This window comes from Gambusia affinis, linkage group LG08 (assembly GCF_019740435.1).
Source record: "Gambusia affinis linkage group LG08, SWU_Gaff_1.0, whole genome shotgun sequence".
NCBI classification, from domain to species: Eukaryota; Metazoa; Chordata; class Actinopteri; order Cyprinodontiformes; family Poeciliidae; genus Gambusia; species Gambusia affinis.
Genome location: NC_057875.1, coordinates 16158873 through 16175470, shown reverse-complemented (window position 1 = coordinate 16175470; position 16598 = coordinate 16158873). Strand labels below are relative to the sequence as shown.

General features: G+C 38.6%; 4 protein-coding genes across 9 annotated transcripts; 2 read left to right on the top strand and 2 right to left on the bottom strand.

The window, feature by feature from the left end:
• Positions 1–93: 93 nt before the first annotated feature.
• On the bottom strand, positions 94–2219 carry tmem17 (transmembrane protein 17). The gene is made up of 5 exons (XM_044123589.1): positions 1798–2219; positions 1507–1610; positions 1055–1168; positions 473–616; positions 94–328 (listed from the first exon to the last, which is right to left on the bottom strand). Exons 1-5 carry the CDS (start codon positions 1910–1912, stop codon positions 251–253), a joined length of 555 nt encoding a protein of 184 aa, XP_043979524.1. The 5' UTR covers positions 1913–2219; the 3' UTR covers positions 94–250.
• Positions 2220–3018: 799 nt separating this feature from the next.
• Positions 3019–6389, top strand: LOC122835618 (tripartite motif-containing protein 16-like). The gene is made up of 6 exons (XM_044124794.1): positions 3019–3628; positions 3828–3923; positions 4005–4235; positions 4887–5043; positions 5116–5160; positions 5257–6389. Exons 1-6 carry the CDS (start codon positions 3047–3049, stop codon positions 5775–5777), a joined length of 1632 nt encoding a protein of 543 aa, XP_043980729.1. The 5' UTR covers positions 3019–3046; the 3' UTR covers positions 5778–6389.
• An 858-nt stretch (positions 6390–7247) lies between these two features.
• On the top strand, positions 7248–12744 carry LOC122836005 (E3 ubiquitin/ISG15 ligase TRIM25-like). Of its 3 annotated transcripts, none has more exons than XM_044125601.1 (7): positions 7248–7849; positions 7942–8037; positions 8884–9129; positions 9224–9377; positions 9448–9516; positions 9590–10102; positions 12609–12744. In XM_044125601.1, coding segments are annotated over exons 1-7 (1659 nt in total). In that variant the 5' UTR covers positions 7248–7270; the 3' UTR covers positions 12611–12744. The 3 variants fall into 3 exon arrangements, with proteins under 3 accessions (XP_043981536.1, XP_043981537.1, XP_043981535.1); XM_044125602.1 differs by lacking the exon at positions 12609–12744 and adding an exon at positions 12390–12510; XM_044125600.1 differs by lacking the exon at positions 12609–12744 and having other exon boundaries at positions 9590–10185.
• Positions 9976–15671, bottom strand: slc15a5 (solute carrier family 15 member 5). 4 transcript variants are annotated; one of them, XM_044125596.1, is made up of 9 exons: positions 15149–15671; positions 13888–14110; positions 13507–13676; positions 13181–13401; positions 12916–13102; positions 12603–12791; positions 12384–12515; positions 11312–11420; positions 11004–11198 (listed from the first exon to the last, which is right to left on the bottom strand). In XM_044125596.1, the coding sequence occupies exons 1-9, from the start codon at positions 15498–15500 to the stop codon at positions 11069–11071; spliced, it is 1713 nt and encodes a 570-aa protein (XP_043981531.1). In that variant the 5' UTR covers positions 15501–15671; the 3' UTR covers positions 11004–11068. The 4 variants fall into 4 exon arrangements, with proteins under 4 accessions (XP_043981532.1, XP_043981531.1, XP_043981534.1 ...); XM_044125599.1 differs by having other exon boundaries at positions 15358–15434; XM_044125597.1 differs by lacking the exons at positions 11004–11198; positions 11312–11420 and adding an exon at positions 9976–10102 and having other exon boundaries at positions 12390–12515.
• Positions 15672–16598: the final 927 nt, after the last annotated feature.

Here is a 16598-nt window from a genome sequence, read left to right as displayed (position 1 = left end):
AAAGTTACTGATGCCAGTTCAAAAATAAGAAGGATTTTGGATCTAGAACTATTCCCTTCAAGAATACACAAAGACAATACAACCAGATCTGAATAAAATACAAAAATAAATATTTTATTTAAATATAAATCATATGAAAATATCAACCATTTGACACATGTTAAGACCTTTTTTATATCACCCTTAGTGTTTGAGATATGCGCAGAAAGAAGGCATCCTTGTGACTCATTGCACACCAGAGCCTCCGAAGTCAGTCAAACTGTTGGAGATGAAACTGGCTCCCTGTGTGTCTAACCATGTTCCGCAGCGCTGCAAAACCAGAGGCTGCCTGGATCAGCGAGGAGAACAAAATGCATGTCACTCAGTAACAATTGTTGGATGCCAACATCATAAAAAACATATGCTGCATAACGTGTTTTAACATAAAATTGTAGACTATGTTAGTCCAGTTTTGCCAAACGGACACCCTTACCTGTATGAGAATGAATATGGTGAGCACTATGTGGACGCCCCTCTCCAGAGGCTGGATGAGAATGGCTTCATTAAACAGCTGGAAAAGGATGAGGGGAAGCTGCAGAAGGATGGTGAGCAACCAAAAGCCTGCCAACTCTGGCACCTTTGAAAAATGTAAAAACATAACTAAAGTTATGAATTTCACCATCCACTTTTGATCCAAGGAACTATCACAGCTGCACAATATATCGCAATATCAGTGTGTGCAATGTTTATATCGCAAAGGACTGTTTGGAGTGCTATAATTGTAGGATGAATATATTATAGATGTTACAAGCTTACATTTTCATTTAATTTCTTATTTGGCCAGATAGATAGATTTTCGACAGCTAATATTCACACTGGACACAAATGGCATTACCCAACATGCTTGAATGTCACAAATTGATAGAAGCACGAGTGAGAAACAAGAAAAAAATGGAAGCATACTGCACCTGATATTGCAATATTTACCAATTATTGCCGACATAAAATTTTCTCTTGTGCAGCCCAAACAACAATCAGCAGGCTTTTAATGGGTTTTCAATGGGAAGTGTCTCACCTTTTCTTGCAGGTTCCCAGCATATCCGAGATAAAGTCTGATGGCCTCAATAAGAGTCATCAGCAGCAGAATAGTCACAAGGATGAACTTGTAGTACTCAGGCAAGGCAGAGTACTGGTGGAAACGACAAACACCAAACCATTAATGAGATGTGTTTTGTGTGATTTAGCTGAAACCATTAAGTTATTCTTCTTGTCTAATTCAAAATGATATACATTTTAGCAAAAGATCATCTTGTTGCTGGTTTAGCTAAAACATAACAGCATAATAACTGTACAAAGGGATTTCAGGTATACTTGGGACTGGTAACATGCTGCACACTTTTAAATGTATATTTAGCGTGCATACATCCTAAATATAGCCATTTATATAATGTATATTTTGTATATCCGTACACCGGCTTGTTCTGAGTCTTCTTGACCACTGTTTGCAGCTAATGCCCTCCTTCATACCTTGAGATGCAGCATAACAGTTTCACTGATCCACCAACAGGGAAAGAACCACAAGTTAAAATACAACGACATCTGCAGCTGGAGGCTGGACAGAACTGGTTTCTCTGAAAAGATCAAAACAACAGCACAGCGAACACCAGGATAAACCGCAGAACATCCTCGACGTTTTTATTTAATATCAACTTTACTAGCAAAATAAGGAAAATAATGCTACGCAAAGCATGTAGCTACACCAATGCTAACATCTGTGCTAACTCGTCTGTAAAGTTAGTCGCATTGTTTTTGGTTTACCGTCAGGCAAGAATCCGTCGTTTTCTTCGGTGAACGTCACAGTTCGAGTCTGGTCAAATAAGATATTACGAGAAAAGTCATCTAAGCGCTTTCTGATGGTCTCCGGGAGCTCCATCTTTTGCCTAAAAACAACAGAACTAGAGAAAGGAATACACCCCGCCTCTTCCTGGTAAACAGGACGATGGAAACCGTCTCTGTTTCCATGGTAACCTGGGACACGCTCTGCGGTTTGATTGACTGACAACTCTTAAATTATGAGGAAAAATTAAAGCTTACAGGCCTAAAAACACCATTTTGATTTGGAAAGAACATTACATTAAAAACATTAAAGCAACATCTTCTGAGATACGAATCTTCTAAATAGAGCATAAGCAATAAGCAATATGGCCAAGAAAGTTAAGGATTCGGAATATTTTCCCATAGAAAATTTATTGGTATGGGTTATTGCAATTAATATGTTAATTGTTAATTCTGTGACTCAATTCAATCTCACCCTAACCAACCCTGTCACATGCTAGGACTGTTTAACATAACTTGATATTTGTTAAAGAAAATGGAGTCACTTAAAGTTTTTTTTTAATAGTTTCGGTAATAGAGACAGTGGAAATTATTTAGTGCAGTAGGGAAAATGACAAGGAAAGTGAAGCTTCATATTTATTGTGCTTCTCTGTAAATAAATATGCTTGGAAGTGTAAAACCTGTGACTCTTCCTTGCGGCCACAGCTTCTGTGTGAGCTTTGTAAACTATTACAGTGACCAGTAGAAATTAGATACAAATGATAGCCCACTGTCATAATAAAAAAAATACACTGTCTCATTATGAGACAGCTAATTGAAAATTATGAAACACTATCTTTTTCATAAAAATAGTTTATCATGCTTCTGAAAACTATGACCTTCTCATAGTTATAAAAAAAGATTTTTTTTGGCATAATCAGTTACAATTTTACGTTCTTATGAGGGTTGTATGTAGCTGAATGAAACTTGTGAGAGAAGTAATTCATAATTATCAGAAAGTATCTTCTAGTTAATAGACTTAGGTATGTAGCTTAGTCAAAATTATAAGAAAAAAGTAAAAAAAAATTCGATAAAAAGAGGCTTTCCCACTTTCCCACTTTCATTTCAGAGAAAGTGAAACTTACTGAGCAGCAGCGCTTGATATGTGACTCCCATTCTGTATAAAGAATGGAGCCCCTCCCAGTTTATTTGTTATTTGGAAAAGTGAAACTAACCAAATGCAGTGAAGAAGATGGCAGCGAAAAGCGAAGCTCCTTATTCTTTGTGCTGCTCTGTATGCCTGGAGGTGTTGAAGAAACCCGTGACTCTTCCTTGCGGCCACAGCTATTGTATGGACTGTGTAAGCAACTACTGGGACCTGGAGGGTCAGAAGGGTGTTTGCAGCTGCCCTCAGTGTCGACACACTTTCAACTCAAGACCAGTACTGAACAAGAACACGGTACTGGTTGATTTGATCGAGAAAATGGCCGAACCAGAGAGAACCACTCCTTTATGTGAAAAGCAAGCAAAACCAAATGAAGTGGAGTGCGACTTCTGCACTGTGACGAAACTGAAGGCTGTCAAAACCTGTTTGGTGTGTCTTGCTTCTTACTGTGCCACCCACGTCCAGCCTCACTATGAGTCTGCAGCTTTCCAAAGGCACAAGCTGGTGGAGGTGTCAGGCTCCATCCAGGAGAAGATCTGCTCTAAGCACGACAAGCTGCTGGAAGTGTACTGTCGCAGTGACGATGAGTGCATCTGCCTGCTTTGCGTCATGGATGAGCACAAAGACCATGACACTGTCTCAGCAGCAGCAGCCAGAAAAGAGAAACAAGTAAGTTTATTATTCTTGCTAATAATGATATAAATTATTATTATTATTATTATTATTATTATTATTATTATTATTATTATTATTATTATTGCATGTGCTGTATTTCAGTGATAATGAAACCTTCGGTTAGTTACAAAAATACATGCAATATTGTTTTTTGTTGATCTAAATTAGTCTAAGTAACCATCAAATGTCTTAGAAACTATTTGGAGAGAAGAAACAACGAAATCAGCAAAGAATTGGAGAAAAGCTGAAGCAGGTGCGACAGCTGGGACAGAAAGCGAAGGCATTAAAGGTGACTTTCTTTATCTCTCTTTTATCTCTCATTTCCATTGAAATAGTTTGTAGTATATCTTTTGGCGGTGACTGCTTTCAGCTTTCCAGAGATGCGGCTCTTGACCAAAATGAGAAGATCTACGCTGAAATTGTCTTGATGGCAGATAAAAGACGGTCAGATGTGAAGGAGCTAATCAAACATCAGGAAAATGCAGCCTTTGGTCAAACTGAAACACTCATCAGTCAACTTGAAAAGGAGATTAGAGACCTGAGGGGGAGAGACGAAGAAATGAGGAAGCTGTCTTCAACTGAAGACATTTACTTTTTGCAGGTGAACAGATTCTGCAGTTTACACAGAATGTCTGGCAAAACTATATTTTTTACTTTGTGTCCTGTTATGACATAAATGTTTTATAGGGATTTTCTATAATAAACCAACACAAACAAGTGCATTGCTGTTAAGTTGGAAGTCAGTTATTTGTTTATTTCAATCAACAAATAAAAATATAAATCTGGTGTGCAATTGTGTTTATGGGAGGCATGGTGGGTCAGATGTAAACACCAACAAAGCCCTGGATTCAAATCTTGGCTTGAGGGTTTTCTGTAGTCAGATTGAATGTTCTTCCTATTCATGAATGAGTTCTCTCCACGGCCACGATACAAAACTGACTTTTAGGTTAATTGATTTATTTAATTATGTGACTTCTGAAGAAAATTGGTTGTGCTGCATATGCTGCAGAGGTAACAACAAAACGGGGGCTAAATACAAATGTACATTGCACATTTTAGGTTTTTACCGTAAGACTTTTTCCCTTTTATTTCACAATCATGCAATACTTTGTGTTCATCTATTACATAAAAATACAGTAAAATTCATTAAGATTTGTGTTTGTCATGTAATAAAATGCAAGAAGTTATAAAGGTATGGCAACTTTTGAAAAGCACTGCACGATGCCGTGTTTTTGTTTTTGTGCTTCTCCAGCGCTGCAAGCCTATTTTCAATGGCGCAGAACCTAAAATGAGCCTGAACTTCAACCTCCAGAAGGGCCTAGCCTTTGATTGTGTGACAAAGGCTATATCAGAGTTGAAAGACAAAATGGAAACTTTGTCAACAGCTATTAAGGAAATATCAGATACCAGTAAGAACTCAACAGAATACTTTTACCTGTAAGTGTGTGGTTGTGGGATGTCATGTGTTTTTCTGTTTTCAGTTGAAACCGTTCCAGATCCAATGACCAGGCAGGAATTGTGCATGTGTAAGTTATTTATGTTACGTTTTCAAAATAGCCTTTGTGGATCCATACTGACCAAACTAAATGTTGTTTTTATCTTTTAATTTTTGGTCGTTTAAGATTCATGTAGCTTGAGTTTGGATCCCAACACAGCTTTTGAGAACCTGTTGCTCTCCGAGGAAAACACCAAAGTTACTTGGACCAAGAAGGCCCAGGAGTATCCCTACCACACAGAGCGATTTACCAAATATGATCAAGTGTTGTGCTCCGAAGGTTTGTCTGGTGTTTGCTACTGGGAAGTTGAGTGGAAGGGGCCCAGAGTTGAGGTGGCGGTGTGCTACAAAGGGCCAAACATGAAAGAAAGCTGCTTTGGATACAATGACCAGTCCTGGAGTGTTTCCCTTGCAAATTCTGGATGTGCTTTTTGGCACGATGAAACGAAAATCAAAATTCCCAACCCATGTTCTTCCAGAATGGGGTTGTATTTGAACCATAGAGCTGGAACTCTGTCCTTTTACAGTGTGTCTTGCTCTGAACAACTGGTGCTCCTCCATAAAGTTCAGACCACTTTCTCCCAGCCTTTATACCCTGGGTTTATGGTGTCCAAAGGAGCTTCAGTAAAGATAATCAAGCAGCAGTAAAACTGTTTGATTTAAATAAGTAAGTTGCAAGATCCATACATCTAACTGAAAACATACAGTTAGATATAGAGTTAAGCATCTGATATTCTGCTATAAAGGGAAATTAAATTGTATAATTTGAGTCATGTAATTACAATTACTCTGCCATTGTATTTTAATATACTTCAAAGGCACTCTGCAAAAGCAAAACATGAACAACAATTATTATATGGGAATCTTACCTGAAATATATATATTGTGTAAATCCAGTAATGTCAGGATACAATGAAGACATGTAGAACTTTACTCTCACCTGACATCTCCCTTGTTTGCAACTGCATTGAAAGCGTGCTTAACTTTCATTACTGTTCACTCTGTATCTTCATTTAGAGTTTTATTAGATTTGTACCGAATCATTTCTTGTCTGTTTTGAACCACAGTAAATGAAACATTGACCAACATATTTGATGTGTAAGATTTTGATGATGGCACTGTTTGTTCTGTTGTTGACTGTATGGTGTTTTCTTTATAACTTTGCAATGTTCTGTTTTTATTATGTAAAGCACCTTCAACTCCCTTGCTACTGAAATGTGCTATACAAATAAACTTGACTTGTTCAGCAGTGAATGATAATAATTTACTCTCTGTCATTCTATGTCATATTGACTTTCCAACTACATCCAACCCAGTATATGCTGTTGATATTGTCTCAACAGTATAATCAGTTGAGACTATATCTTTATTTTCACAGAGAAGCAGCTATGTGCAACCATATTTTACATTTAATATCCATCCATCCATTTTCTGTTCACCCTTGTCCCTTAGTGGGTTTGGGAGGGTTGCTGGTGCCTATCTCCAGCTACGTTCCGGGCGAGAGGCGGGCTCACCCTGGACGGGTCGCCAGTCTGTTGCAGGGCAACACAGAGACATACAGGACACACAACCATTCACACACACACTCACACCTAGGGAGAATTTAGAGAGACCAATTAACCTGACAGTCATGTTTTTGGACTGTGGGAGGAAGCCGGAGAACCTGGAGAGAACCCACACAGGGAAAACATGCAAACTCCATGCAGAAAGACCCCGGGCCGAGAATCGAACCCAAGACCTTCTTGCTGCAAGGCAACAGCTCTACCAACTGCGCCACTGTGCAGCCCCTGTATATATATTTTATTTATATTTTGCATCTTTCAGTAATGGAAAGAACTGAATAATTTTCAGTGAGTTAAAGATTAAATAGTAGTGTTTATGTTTAACTGGCCTTCGGGGTACATTAATTTAATGGCCTACCATATACAAGAAATTGATTACAAGCAGCATTTTATGCAATAAATACATAAAATCTAAGTAAAATCCAAATGTTTCTCTTCTCTAACATTGCATTTCTTGATTAGTATTTTTGAATACTTTTGGAATTTTGGTGTGTCTCTTTAAGACAAGAGAAAGATCACAAGGTTAAAAGCCCCTCCTTTGTGGAAGAAACTGAAAGTAACAGGTTTGATCGGCGCAAAATGGCTTCCAGTCTGGACCTGTTGGATTGCTCTATTTGTCTACAGCTGCTGGACGACCCTGTGACTACTGCCTGTGGACACAGCTTCTGTAAGAAATGTATAAACACTTTCTGGGACACAGGACGAAACCTCGACGGAAAATACACTTGTCCTCAGTGCCGGACAACTTTCAGCCCAAAGCCTGCTCTTCAGAGAAACACAGTCTTGGCTAATCTGTTGGAGGAGCACAAGAAGAAACCCAGTCAAAGTGCTGCTGGTGATGAAAATGATGTTGCTTTACCAGTGGATGTGCCGTGTGATTCTTGCTCTAAAAGTAAACAAAAAGCTGAGATGTATTGTCTCATGTGTCTTGCCTCCTTCTGTGAGACACATCTGCAGCCTCATTTCCAACTTCCTGTACTAAAGAAGCACAAGCTGATTCAGGCCTCTACGAGAATCAAGGGAAGTTTCTGCTCCCGTCATGACAGGCTTTTAGAAATGTACTGTCGCACTGATGCGCAGCTGATTTGTCCACTTTGTGTGGTGCAGCACAAAAATCACGACATTGTGGAAGTCACTGCAGAAGTCAAAGCAAAGCAGGTAATTAAATTCATCCAAAACCTAAAGTTATATTTTTGTAACAGTTTTTATCTTAATGCCTTTTTCGATTTAATGACTTTCTGTTTTAACAGGAGAAGCTGGAAAGAACCAGAAAGAAAATTGCAGATACAGTTTGGGTTTCACAGTGTAAAATAAGACAGCTAGAGGACGCAGCAAAATCTATTAGAGTAAGTGTTGTAAATAAGCAAAAAACACCTGAAATGTGAACTTCACTCTATGACTTTTTTTGCCGATCACTCAAAACCTTCTTGTCTAACCAAATGCTTAGTTACTGCAAATTGTTATGTATGCCTGTGTTGAACCAAGATCTGAAAACATGAGTAAATTAATTTGTTGAGTCATTTGCTGTGTGTAAGAATGCCTTACAACAAGTATGTGAATATGTGGTTTACATCTTGTAATGACATGGAGAGTAACACTTTTGTTCTCGTCTTCCTTACAGTAGACAAACAAGCAAATTTTTTTGCAACTTAACATTGTCAAACTCATGACGCGCCTCAGTTGTAGTCTGAACTGTGACATTTCGACTTCCCAGTTGAATAAATCATCTGGCACACCCATCCGAAGACAGATTTTCCACTGGGAACGCACGAGCGTCTAGCTACCCAAATACATCTTGGCTGACTCTGCAGTTTAACATGACCTCTCTTTGCATTAACATTAGTAAGATGTGGTTGGAAACATGTTTATTTCACAAAACACACATAAGAGTGCATCTAAAATCCATGTAGCACTTACTATCTGAACATATGCTGTATGCTTGTGAAAAGTAAAACTTAAAACAATGTTCGTAAGAGGTGCTGCGAACAATGTTGAAATCTGAGTATGTAAACTGGAATGCAGTTAATCAGGTGTGGCATCAAACTCAACTCCAAGTTCTGATGTTGCAAGGTTAATGGAATGCCTACTGTATGTTTTGCTCCAATGCGCTTCTGACTAACCTTACCCCAAAACCCCCAACCTTAGTGTGACTGAAAGTCATGACGACTGTAATGGTGCTTGTTTTCCACAAGGATGCTGCTTGGGAGTCAAGTGACAACTTTGAGCAGCAATGCGCCGAACATCTCCGTTTATACGCTCACTTTCTGGAAAAGAAATGTCTTGAGATGAGAGGCAAAGTTGAAGAGGTAGAGAAAGCTGGAGTTGACTGGACTAATGGTCACAAAGCACGACTGGAGCATGAAGTTCATAAACTGGAGGAAATGGATCGTAATCTCTGGCGGCTTGCACAAACAGATGATCCCATTCAGTTTCTAAAGGTGATTCCTTTGTTTCATTTCCTCTTTTTTTATTTTTCTTGTTTAGTGTAAGACTGTTGGGATTAAGCACTTGTTTGGCTCTTGGCTCTTACAGGATATTCAAGCTGTGGGTGGCCTCCCTGTGTTTTCAGGTTCACATGAAGAACTGGTGCCTCTGAACGAGTTTGTGTCTGCAAAAACCAACCAATTAAAAAGCATGTGTGACAAACAGAATGTACAGTTATTTGGCCATTTTATGGATAATAAAAGTAAGTTGGGCAAATTTCATTATAATTGCACATTTCCTGAGTTCGAGAACATTTTTTTTTTTCTTGTTAGTGTTGTGTATTCCCAGAAAGCTTCATATCAAACCAACATCAAGAAAAGACATACTGGCCAAGTTTATATGTAAGTAGAATAATAAATATATTTCTACAAAAAGTTTCAACCTTTGAGTGAATGAATTTGTCCTCTCTCGCAGATCCTACGCTGGATCCTAACACAGTGCATGCGTGTCTATACATGGCAAACACCAAGAGAGAGCTATCATGGGGAATAACAGGCCAGGCTCATCCTGATCACCCTGACAGATTCTCCCACTTTTACCAATCGCTGTGCCAAGACGACCTTCAAGAAAACCACTACTGGGAGGTGGAGTGGGACGGTGGCGTCATTGAAGTGGCTGTGTCACATAAAGGCATTCGAAGGAAAGGGCAGAGTAAAGACAGCTGCTTCGGACACAACAAGCTGTCTTGGAAAATCATCTGTTCTCCTTCTGGTTGCACTTTTTGGCACAACAGTCTTCATAAAGGTCTGATTCCCCCAGCTCAGTCACGTAGAGTGGGTGTGCACCTTGAGTACAATGAAGGAAAGTTGAGTTTCTACAGCGTTTCACGCTGTGGCAAGCTCACGCTGCTGCACCGAGTCCAGACAACATTCAGTGAACCTCTCTATCCTGGCTTCAGTGTGGATTTAGGAGCGAGCCTAACAATATGTAAATTTTAAGCTCAGCTTCAACCTTATTGTTATGGAACGGAATTAAGAAAATAAATAAGCAGTAAATCGATAACGAACTGATTTATGTCTCAGAATAATCTGTTTAAACTTAAATATTGATCATTTTTAGGACTTTTCCATGTTTGATCCCAGCTTTAAGAGGGGCATGTAAGTTCTTGATGCATTATTTTCTGAAATGATGGCTATAATAAATGGTACAATGTGCAACTTAAACATAAATGTCACCATTGATGCATTTTACCAGATTATAGAAAAAACAAATTCCCATCTGTAGACGCCTTATGATGCAAAGATGTAATCATCACTATCTTAAACTTAGATTTATTTATTTTTATTCTGTCATTAAAGTTTTTGCAGTGATACCACTTAGAAATTCAGACTTTGGTGTGAATTTCTATGTGCATATATAGAAGAATGAAAATGCTTTACTGACATAAAGAATATCTTTAGTGCTTACAGTGCTTTTTATTTATTTCTTGCTTGAGATTAATGTTTATGCAGTCAATTGATTGTTGCAAACATTTTGTATTAAAATGGTTGCTCATTAATGGGCAATTTTTTTTTGGATTTTGTGCACATTTTATCAGATTATCTTTATTTTACAAAACTCAAACTCATTCCTAATTTTTTTATGCTGCTTGTAATGTCTGCAAATTTGATTGACTCACATTATAAACTTCAACAAAACACACCTTTGGATTATTATTAGTTTCTCATTTGTCGTAACATGTTAATGTTTTTTTACTACTTGGATTTGAATTTCAATTCAAGCTCAAACAGCTATTAAATAAAAATGGTAAATTTCTGTAAAAATCACACATTTTTCAAGACTTCAGGACTTGTATTTATAGATTTTACTCTACAGAGCATGTCACTGTTATAGATTATGGAAACACAAATATGCAGCGCCAGCGCCACTGACAGGGGACCTCAGTAAAGGCGGTCATAAAACAGAGTCAGTAGAGTGATGTTCTACAGTGTCGTAGAAGCGCAGTGTGGCCTTGTATTGCAGCAGCTTGTCAGACAGAGAGCTGCTGTTCAGTGGTTTCCCCTGAACACTCAGGTCCATGTACCTAAACGGCGACAAGAAGAGACGGATTCAGAAGCACCAAAGTTGGCTGTAATTTGCCTTCAAACGAGTTGCCATGATGATAATTCATCCTGTATTATAAAGGTAATTGGGTACCTGTGTGATAATCTCCAGAACAGAAGAGTATTTATAGTCATCAATGAGGCCAGAAGGAAGAAGAATCTCTCAAAGTTCCCATCATGCAGAGAGTTTGGGTAGAAGTTTCCTGTTTCGGCAGTGAAATAGTTTTGGGTCACCATCAGGAGATGTCAGAGGCAAATGAATCTTAAAAAAAAAAAAATTCAACATTTTCACATATTTTCTACATTAAAAAGTAAAACTTCTGTAGATTTAATTTTCATAGGTGGAAAGTTTGTCCTTGTTTTTCTTCATTAAAATGAAAAAATCAAGGACTTAATGGAGAATAACGTTAGATATTCTGAGAATCTAATGATTCTCAGAATATCTGACTATTTTAAAGGACCAAGTATGCATCACTACACCAGCGCAGCATGGCACGGCTCCGCTGAGATGTTCCTGAAGCCCATCATCTGCATCATATGTTCTGGTGTCTCTCGTGTTCCTCTTGACAATACCTCATAGGTTCTTTATGGGTTTAAGTCAGACAAATTTGCTGCTGGCCAAGTACAGTGATAACATAGTCTTTAACTGGTCCTGTTTAGCAGAGGCTCAACACCAGAAGATGGTATTGCTCCTTGACTAATTCCAGATTATGTGGAAACTTCAAACTGGATTACTGGTATTCTATGTTTCTCTTCGTCAAATTTTACCTTTTTCTTTACATTAATTTCTAAAAGGACATTGGACAACCCATCAACACATTTTCTTCCACAAAACATTCAATTTATATGTCTGCAGCAGACTGTGAGCTCCCACTGTCATTAGCAACTTAATGGCATCCAGTGTTAAACTACTCTTTTCCATAATTACCTTGGTTATAAAATAAAATAAAATAAATAAATAAAATGTCATTATTAAAAATTATTTTTTTAATCTAACAGAGATTTTAGATTTTATTAGCTGTACCCATAATCTGAAATATATAACTCAGAATACGATGGATCTACATAAACGTCACTTTCTGAATTGAGATATACAAATAAATTAATTTTATGTGATTTTCTAATTTATGAAGATGCACATGTAGATCTGTAGTTTTTATTTCTACCTCCCGAGCAAAAGTGCACAAGCTGAATGATAAAGGCACCAAGTAAACAGCCCCCTCCATAGGACAGAGTGAGGAAGTGCAGGGAGATCCCTCTGATGTGGTTTGGGATCAGCTGGAAGGATACGAGAGAACCTGTCAAAGAACAAGAGTCCAACAAATGACTGTCTAATGGAGCTCTTTGATCATCTGATAAAGTTTCACCTGGGATGTTTTACTCACACGAAGGAGTGACGAGAGCTTCAGCCACACCAAGCAGGATGTATTGAGGTGCCAGCTGGAAACACGGCATGGATGACACACGCAGAATCTTCCCGGAGAGGGTCTGCTCCACCAGCGGATGGGCCTTCCTATGCAACTCCACCAAACCCGCCACCAGGACAGACACAGCAGCACATGCATGGCCCAAAGCTAAGAGGACAGACAGAGTGGAATAATCGCATAAGAACACTGCAAGTGAGAGAGATGCAAGAACATTTCTGTGAAGTTTTTAAGCATTTGGATTAGTTGGAGTGTGTAGCAGTGGGATTCTTACTGATGACTCTTGCAGGTGCCAGGGGAGTTTTCTTCATGGAGAGGAAGTAGGTTGTCACAAACTCCATCAGTGGGGCTAAGAGCAGCAGAGGCAGGATGCTGATGACATTCATGGCACCGATGGGCAGCAGAAGGCCATTCAGGTGGAGGTTAGAGTTCATGGCCTGTATGTAGTAACCTGAGGGAATCTGTGGAGAAATATCTCCCCAACCTCTTTTATTTTGCTAAACAGCAATACTGGTTGAAATGTGTTTATCATGACGTGCCTGTGTGATGCAGACTCTGTACAGCAGCTGAAGTCCATAGAGAGGAAAGAGCTTTGTGAAGACTTTGACATTTTCCACATGGGTCTCGCTATATCGCCCACCATTGTTCTCTTTGGCCCGGTCCAGCCAGGACACTGCATCTCCACTCAGGTGGCGATGACGGAGGCAGCACATTTTGAAAGAGTTCAGGAAAACTCCTAGTGTGGTCAGTAAGGATCCACCTGAAACCAATCCCAACAGAACAGCCCTTCTTAGGACTCAATAAAATCTTTTCTTTCCATTCCTTATTTTATCTTATCTTGTCTTGAAAGTGACTGCAGTTGTACCTCTCTTGGGTTTATAGGTGAGTTTGCTGCGCATCATGTGGATGGCGATGAGAGCCAGCAGCACGGAGGTGAAGGGGATGAGGAAGCCCAGATTTTGGGCCACAGACTGCTGGATGTAAGCGATGCCCAAAAACACAACAGTGGAATTCAGATTCACTAACCAGTAGAACCTGAACAGAAAGACATGCAACAGTAAAGCGTTCAGTGATACCAACAAACTCATGAATCAAGATAATTTGGTTTTATCAAAAGCATTACAAAACTGACATTTTGCGAGGCAACGTTTTCACCATAAGATATTTAAAAGATTAGTCATTGGTGTTTTTGCTTTAGCTTTTGAAACCAGATTAAGGTTTGGGTCTAAAAAAACACTTAACCCACCAGTTGAAGAAGGACAGGAGCTGGTGCTGGTTGTAGCTCTGCAGGCTGTAGGCTCCCATTGGACAGAGGATGGCCCTGATGCCACCGATGCCCAGCGCAGCAGCCAGGAGACCCACATAAAACAAGATCTGCTGCCCAATGGGGTCCAACTTATGGGTCATGTGATGAGTGTCAATGTAGAAATCTTCAAATGGAAACGCAACCACTGGCAGCATGGCTGTACCTAGGGCAGACCACAGCTTCAGAACTGTGCAAAAACCTTGGGTCATCTCTTCATCATTTGTCATTTTAATAATCATTTTTGTGGTATTTATAAAGCTGTTCCGACTTTCTAAAAATCTTTCAAATGTTTTCTTTGAGTATTGATTGCTTTTTCTTCTAGAAGGAATATGTGCTGTCAGTTAAAGAAAATATTACTTATATCTGATTTATTATTAGCAGGCTCAAAAATCCAAGGGATGACTCAGTGTTGTAATCCATATCTAACAGACAACAGTACATTTGATACTAAGACTCCTTTCTTTACTTACATCTCAATATAAAATACAAATGGTAGTAGAATTAAAGCAGGAAGACAAAACATTTTGAAACAATTTAAAACATAATACCACTGGTAAAGATGAGCTCAAAGGGTTGAAATGAATTCCCATTTTATGCTATGACATAACGTCAGACAAAACAAGAAAAAGTACAGTCATTCAATGTGGACAAAATTCAACAGTAAGAAATAATAGACTTAAGCAGAATCACACTGTTATTATAATTAGCTGAAAATATTGTTGAGAATGCCTCAAGGACTTTTTGGCAACTTACCTAAATTTGCCCAGAATTTCAAAGTACATGCAGCCATGCTCAGGTACAAAAATGTCACCAAAAATGTGCAAAAGAACAAAGATCCCAATTCAAATTGTGACTAAACTTTAGACAGGCTGGACAACATCTAATTGATATAACATTAACAGATTTTGCTCAACTGTTTTATGTTTAGTTAAAGTTTAAAGATGTTAGGAGTGGTTTAAAATAGCTGCTCACTGAGTCAAGGAAGCAATAAAATAAAAACTCTACATAATGGTTGGTATATTTTTTCCTTTAAAATACATATAATTGTGTAAAGACAAAGTAAATTAAATTAAGTAATTTGACTTAATAGTAATTTGCAAATTTGGAGATAAAATAAAACAGCAACAACAAAAAAGCTGCCATGTGTTTTGATTGTCATGCCTATCTACTGAGCAAAATAACAGCTCCTCCTCTGTCTTACCAAAGAAATGAAGAAAGGTACACAAGTAAAGGACTTTAGTCCGTCCTAAGCAGGTTTCTGCAAACCACCCGACCAGAACAGGAGTCAGGGTGCTGACTCCTATGAAGCACAGGTTGACGGTTGCAGCCAGGAAGTTGTCATAGCCCAGCTTCACGATGCAAAACAGAATCATATTACAAACGATCCCAAAGAATGTAAACCTCTCACACAACTCCACAAGCAGAACACAGAGGACAACTTGGAGTTTCTTGTAAGATTTCTTCTGTGGTCTGTGGTCCAAAGTAGAGGCCTGGGAGACTGGTTGCACTCTTTCCCAGCCGTCCAGCGCTCTTTTCAGTCCTCCTGCCACCATTCCACCAGCATCGGGAGGTGAGTCCTCTGCTGCTTCGTTGGGTGAGGACTGAGTACTGATCCAGCTCACGCTTATTGAGAACCGTCAACGAGTAAAGCTGGAATCCTGCATCTTGGTGTGACTCCTGAGCTGAAATACAGACTAATAAGTCACAGTCTGTCTGTGTTGGTGGGTCCTTCATCTCTTCGTATCATCTCTGTGGTTGTCATATGGGAATCTGACACATTGTGCACAATTTTATAAAGGAGTGATGAATGGCAGCAGATTAGAGTATTTATCTCTGAATATTTTTAGCCTCACTAGGAAGAAATAAAGAATCAGTTTTTAAACTATCTTCCATTCATTACAAATTTGCAGAAATTTTGTGATCAGTAATAATATACGGAGGAAGTCTTTGTATTATTTTTCTCTGACTTTAAGAAAACTTACTAAAATTAAGCAAAACACATAGAAAATATAGGTAATTTCTGTAGTATCTATGTAGAGATTTCTCTAGAAGCGATCCTTTTAAAAAAAAAATATTTCAAATGACTTTCACACAGAGTTGAAAACTCCAAAACACTTTTATAAAATGTTAATGACCTCTAACCTGAATATAACACCCATATCTGTACTAGGTAAAAACAAAAAATCCATATATATACAAAAGCAAACCTTTTCCTAAGGTCATCTAAGGTTAATCAATACATTTGTATTGTCATCCAGCGGCACGTTGCTCAAAGTGATGTTAAAAATTAACTTTTCAAAGATGCCGGACCACTTTTGGTAATGGTTCACAATATCTGCAGTCATACTTTTTAAAATCAGCTTCCTTTACCAAAGAGATTAAGCTGAAACAAAGACAACAATAAATGAATCTTTGCTACATGTTGTTGCAAACTCACTCCAAATGTCACATCTCCTAGTAAAGGCTGGCCCCCACCGAGCAAGCTCATTTAGAGTTGACTGCCGGTAATTAGAATCATGACGTTAGATTGATTCTAGTTAAGCTGCACTCTGAGCCAGAGTGTAGCTTAACTGCAACTAGATCAAGGCTGCAAAAAAGCAACCTTTTCTCCCAGTAAACTGATAGTCTGAGAACAAGAGAAAGCATTTCAT

Coding starts and splice junctions, on each gene's coding strand:
- tmem17 (XM_044123589.1), bottom strand. CDS start 1,912: ATGGAGCTCCCGGAGACCATCAGAAAGCGCTTAGATGACTTTTCTCGT. Junction 1,169..1,506: donor CTGTTATGCTGCATCTCAAG/GTATGAAGGAGG, acceptor CGTTTCCACCAG/TACTCTGCCTTGCCTGAGTA. Junction 617..1,054: donor CTGGGAACCTGCAAGAAAAG/GTGAGACACTTC, acceptor CATTTTTCAAAG/GTGCCAGAGTTGGCAGGCTT.
- LOC122835618 (XM_044124794.1), top strand. CDS start 3,047: ATGGCAGCGAAAAGCGAAGCTCCTTATTCTTTGTGCTGCTCTGTATGC. Junction 3,924..4,004: donor AGAAAGCGAAGGCATTAAAG/GTGACTTTCTTT, acceptor GACTGCTTTCAG/CTTTCCAGAGATGCGGCTCT. Junction 5,044..5,115: donor TAAGGAAATATCAGATACCA/GTAAGAACTCAA, acceptor TTCTGTTTTCAG/TTGAAACCGTTCCAGATCCA.
- LOC122836005 (XM_044125600.1), top strand. CDS start 7,271: ATGGCTTCCAGTCTGGACCTGTTGGATTGCTCTATTTGTCTACAGCTG. Junction 8,038..8,883: donor ACGCAGCAAAATCTATTAGA/GTAAGTGTTGTA, acceptor GTTTTCCACAAG/GATGCTGCTTGGGAGTCAAG. Junction 9,378..9,447: donor CCATTTTATGGATAATAAAA/GTAAGTTGGGCA, acceptor TTTTCTTGTTAG/TGTTGTGTATTCCCAGAAAG.
- slc15a5 (XM_044125596.1), bottom strand. CDS start 15,500: ATGGTGGCAGGAGGACTGAAAAGAGCGCTGGACGGCTGGGAAAGAGTG. Junction 13,677..13,887: donor CTCCTGTCCTTCTTCAACTG/GTGGGTTAAGTG, acceptor CTTTCTGTTCAG/GTTCTACTGGTTAGTGAATC. Junction 12,792..12,915: donor GGCACCTGCAAGAGTCATCA/GTAAGAATCCCA, acceptor CTGTCCTCTTAG/CTTTGGGCCATGCATGTGCT.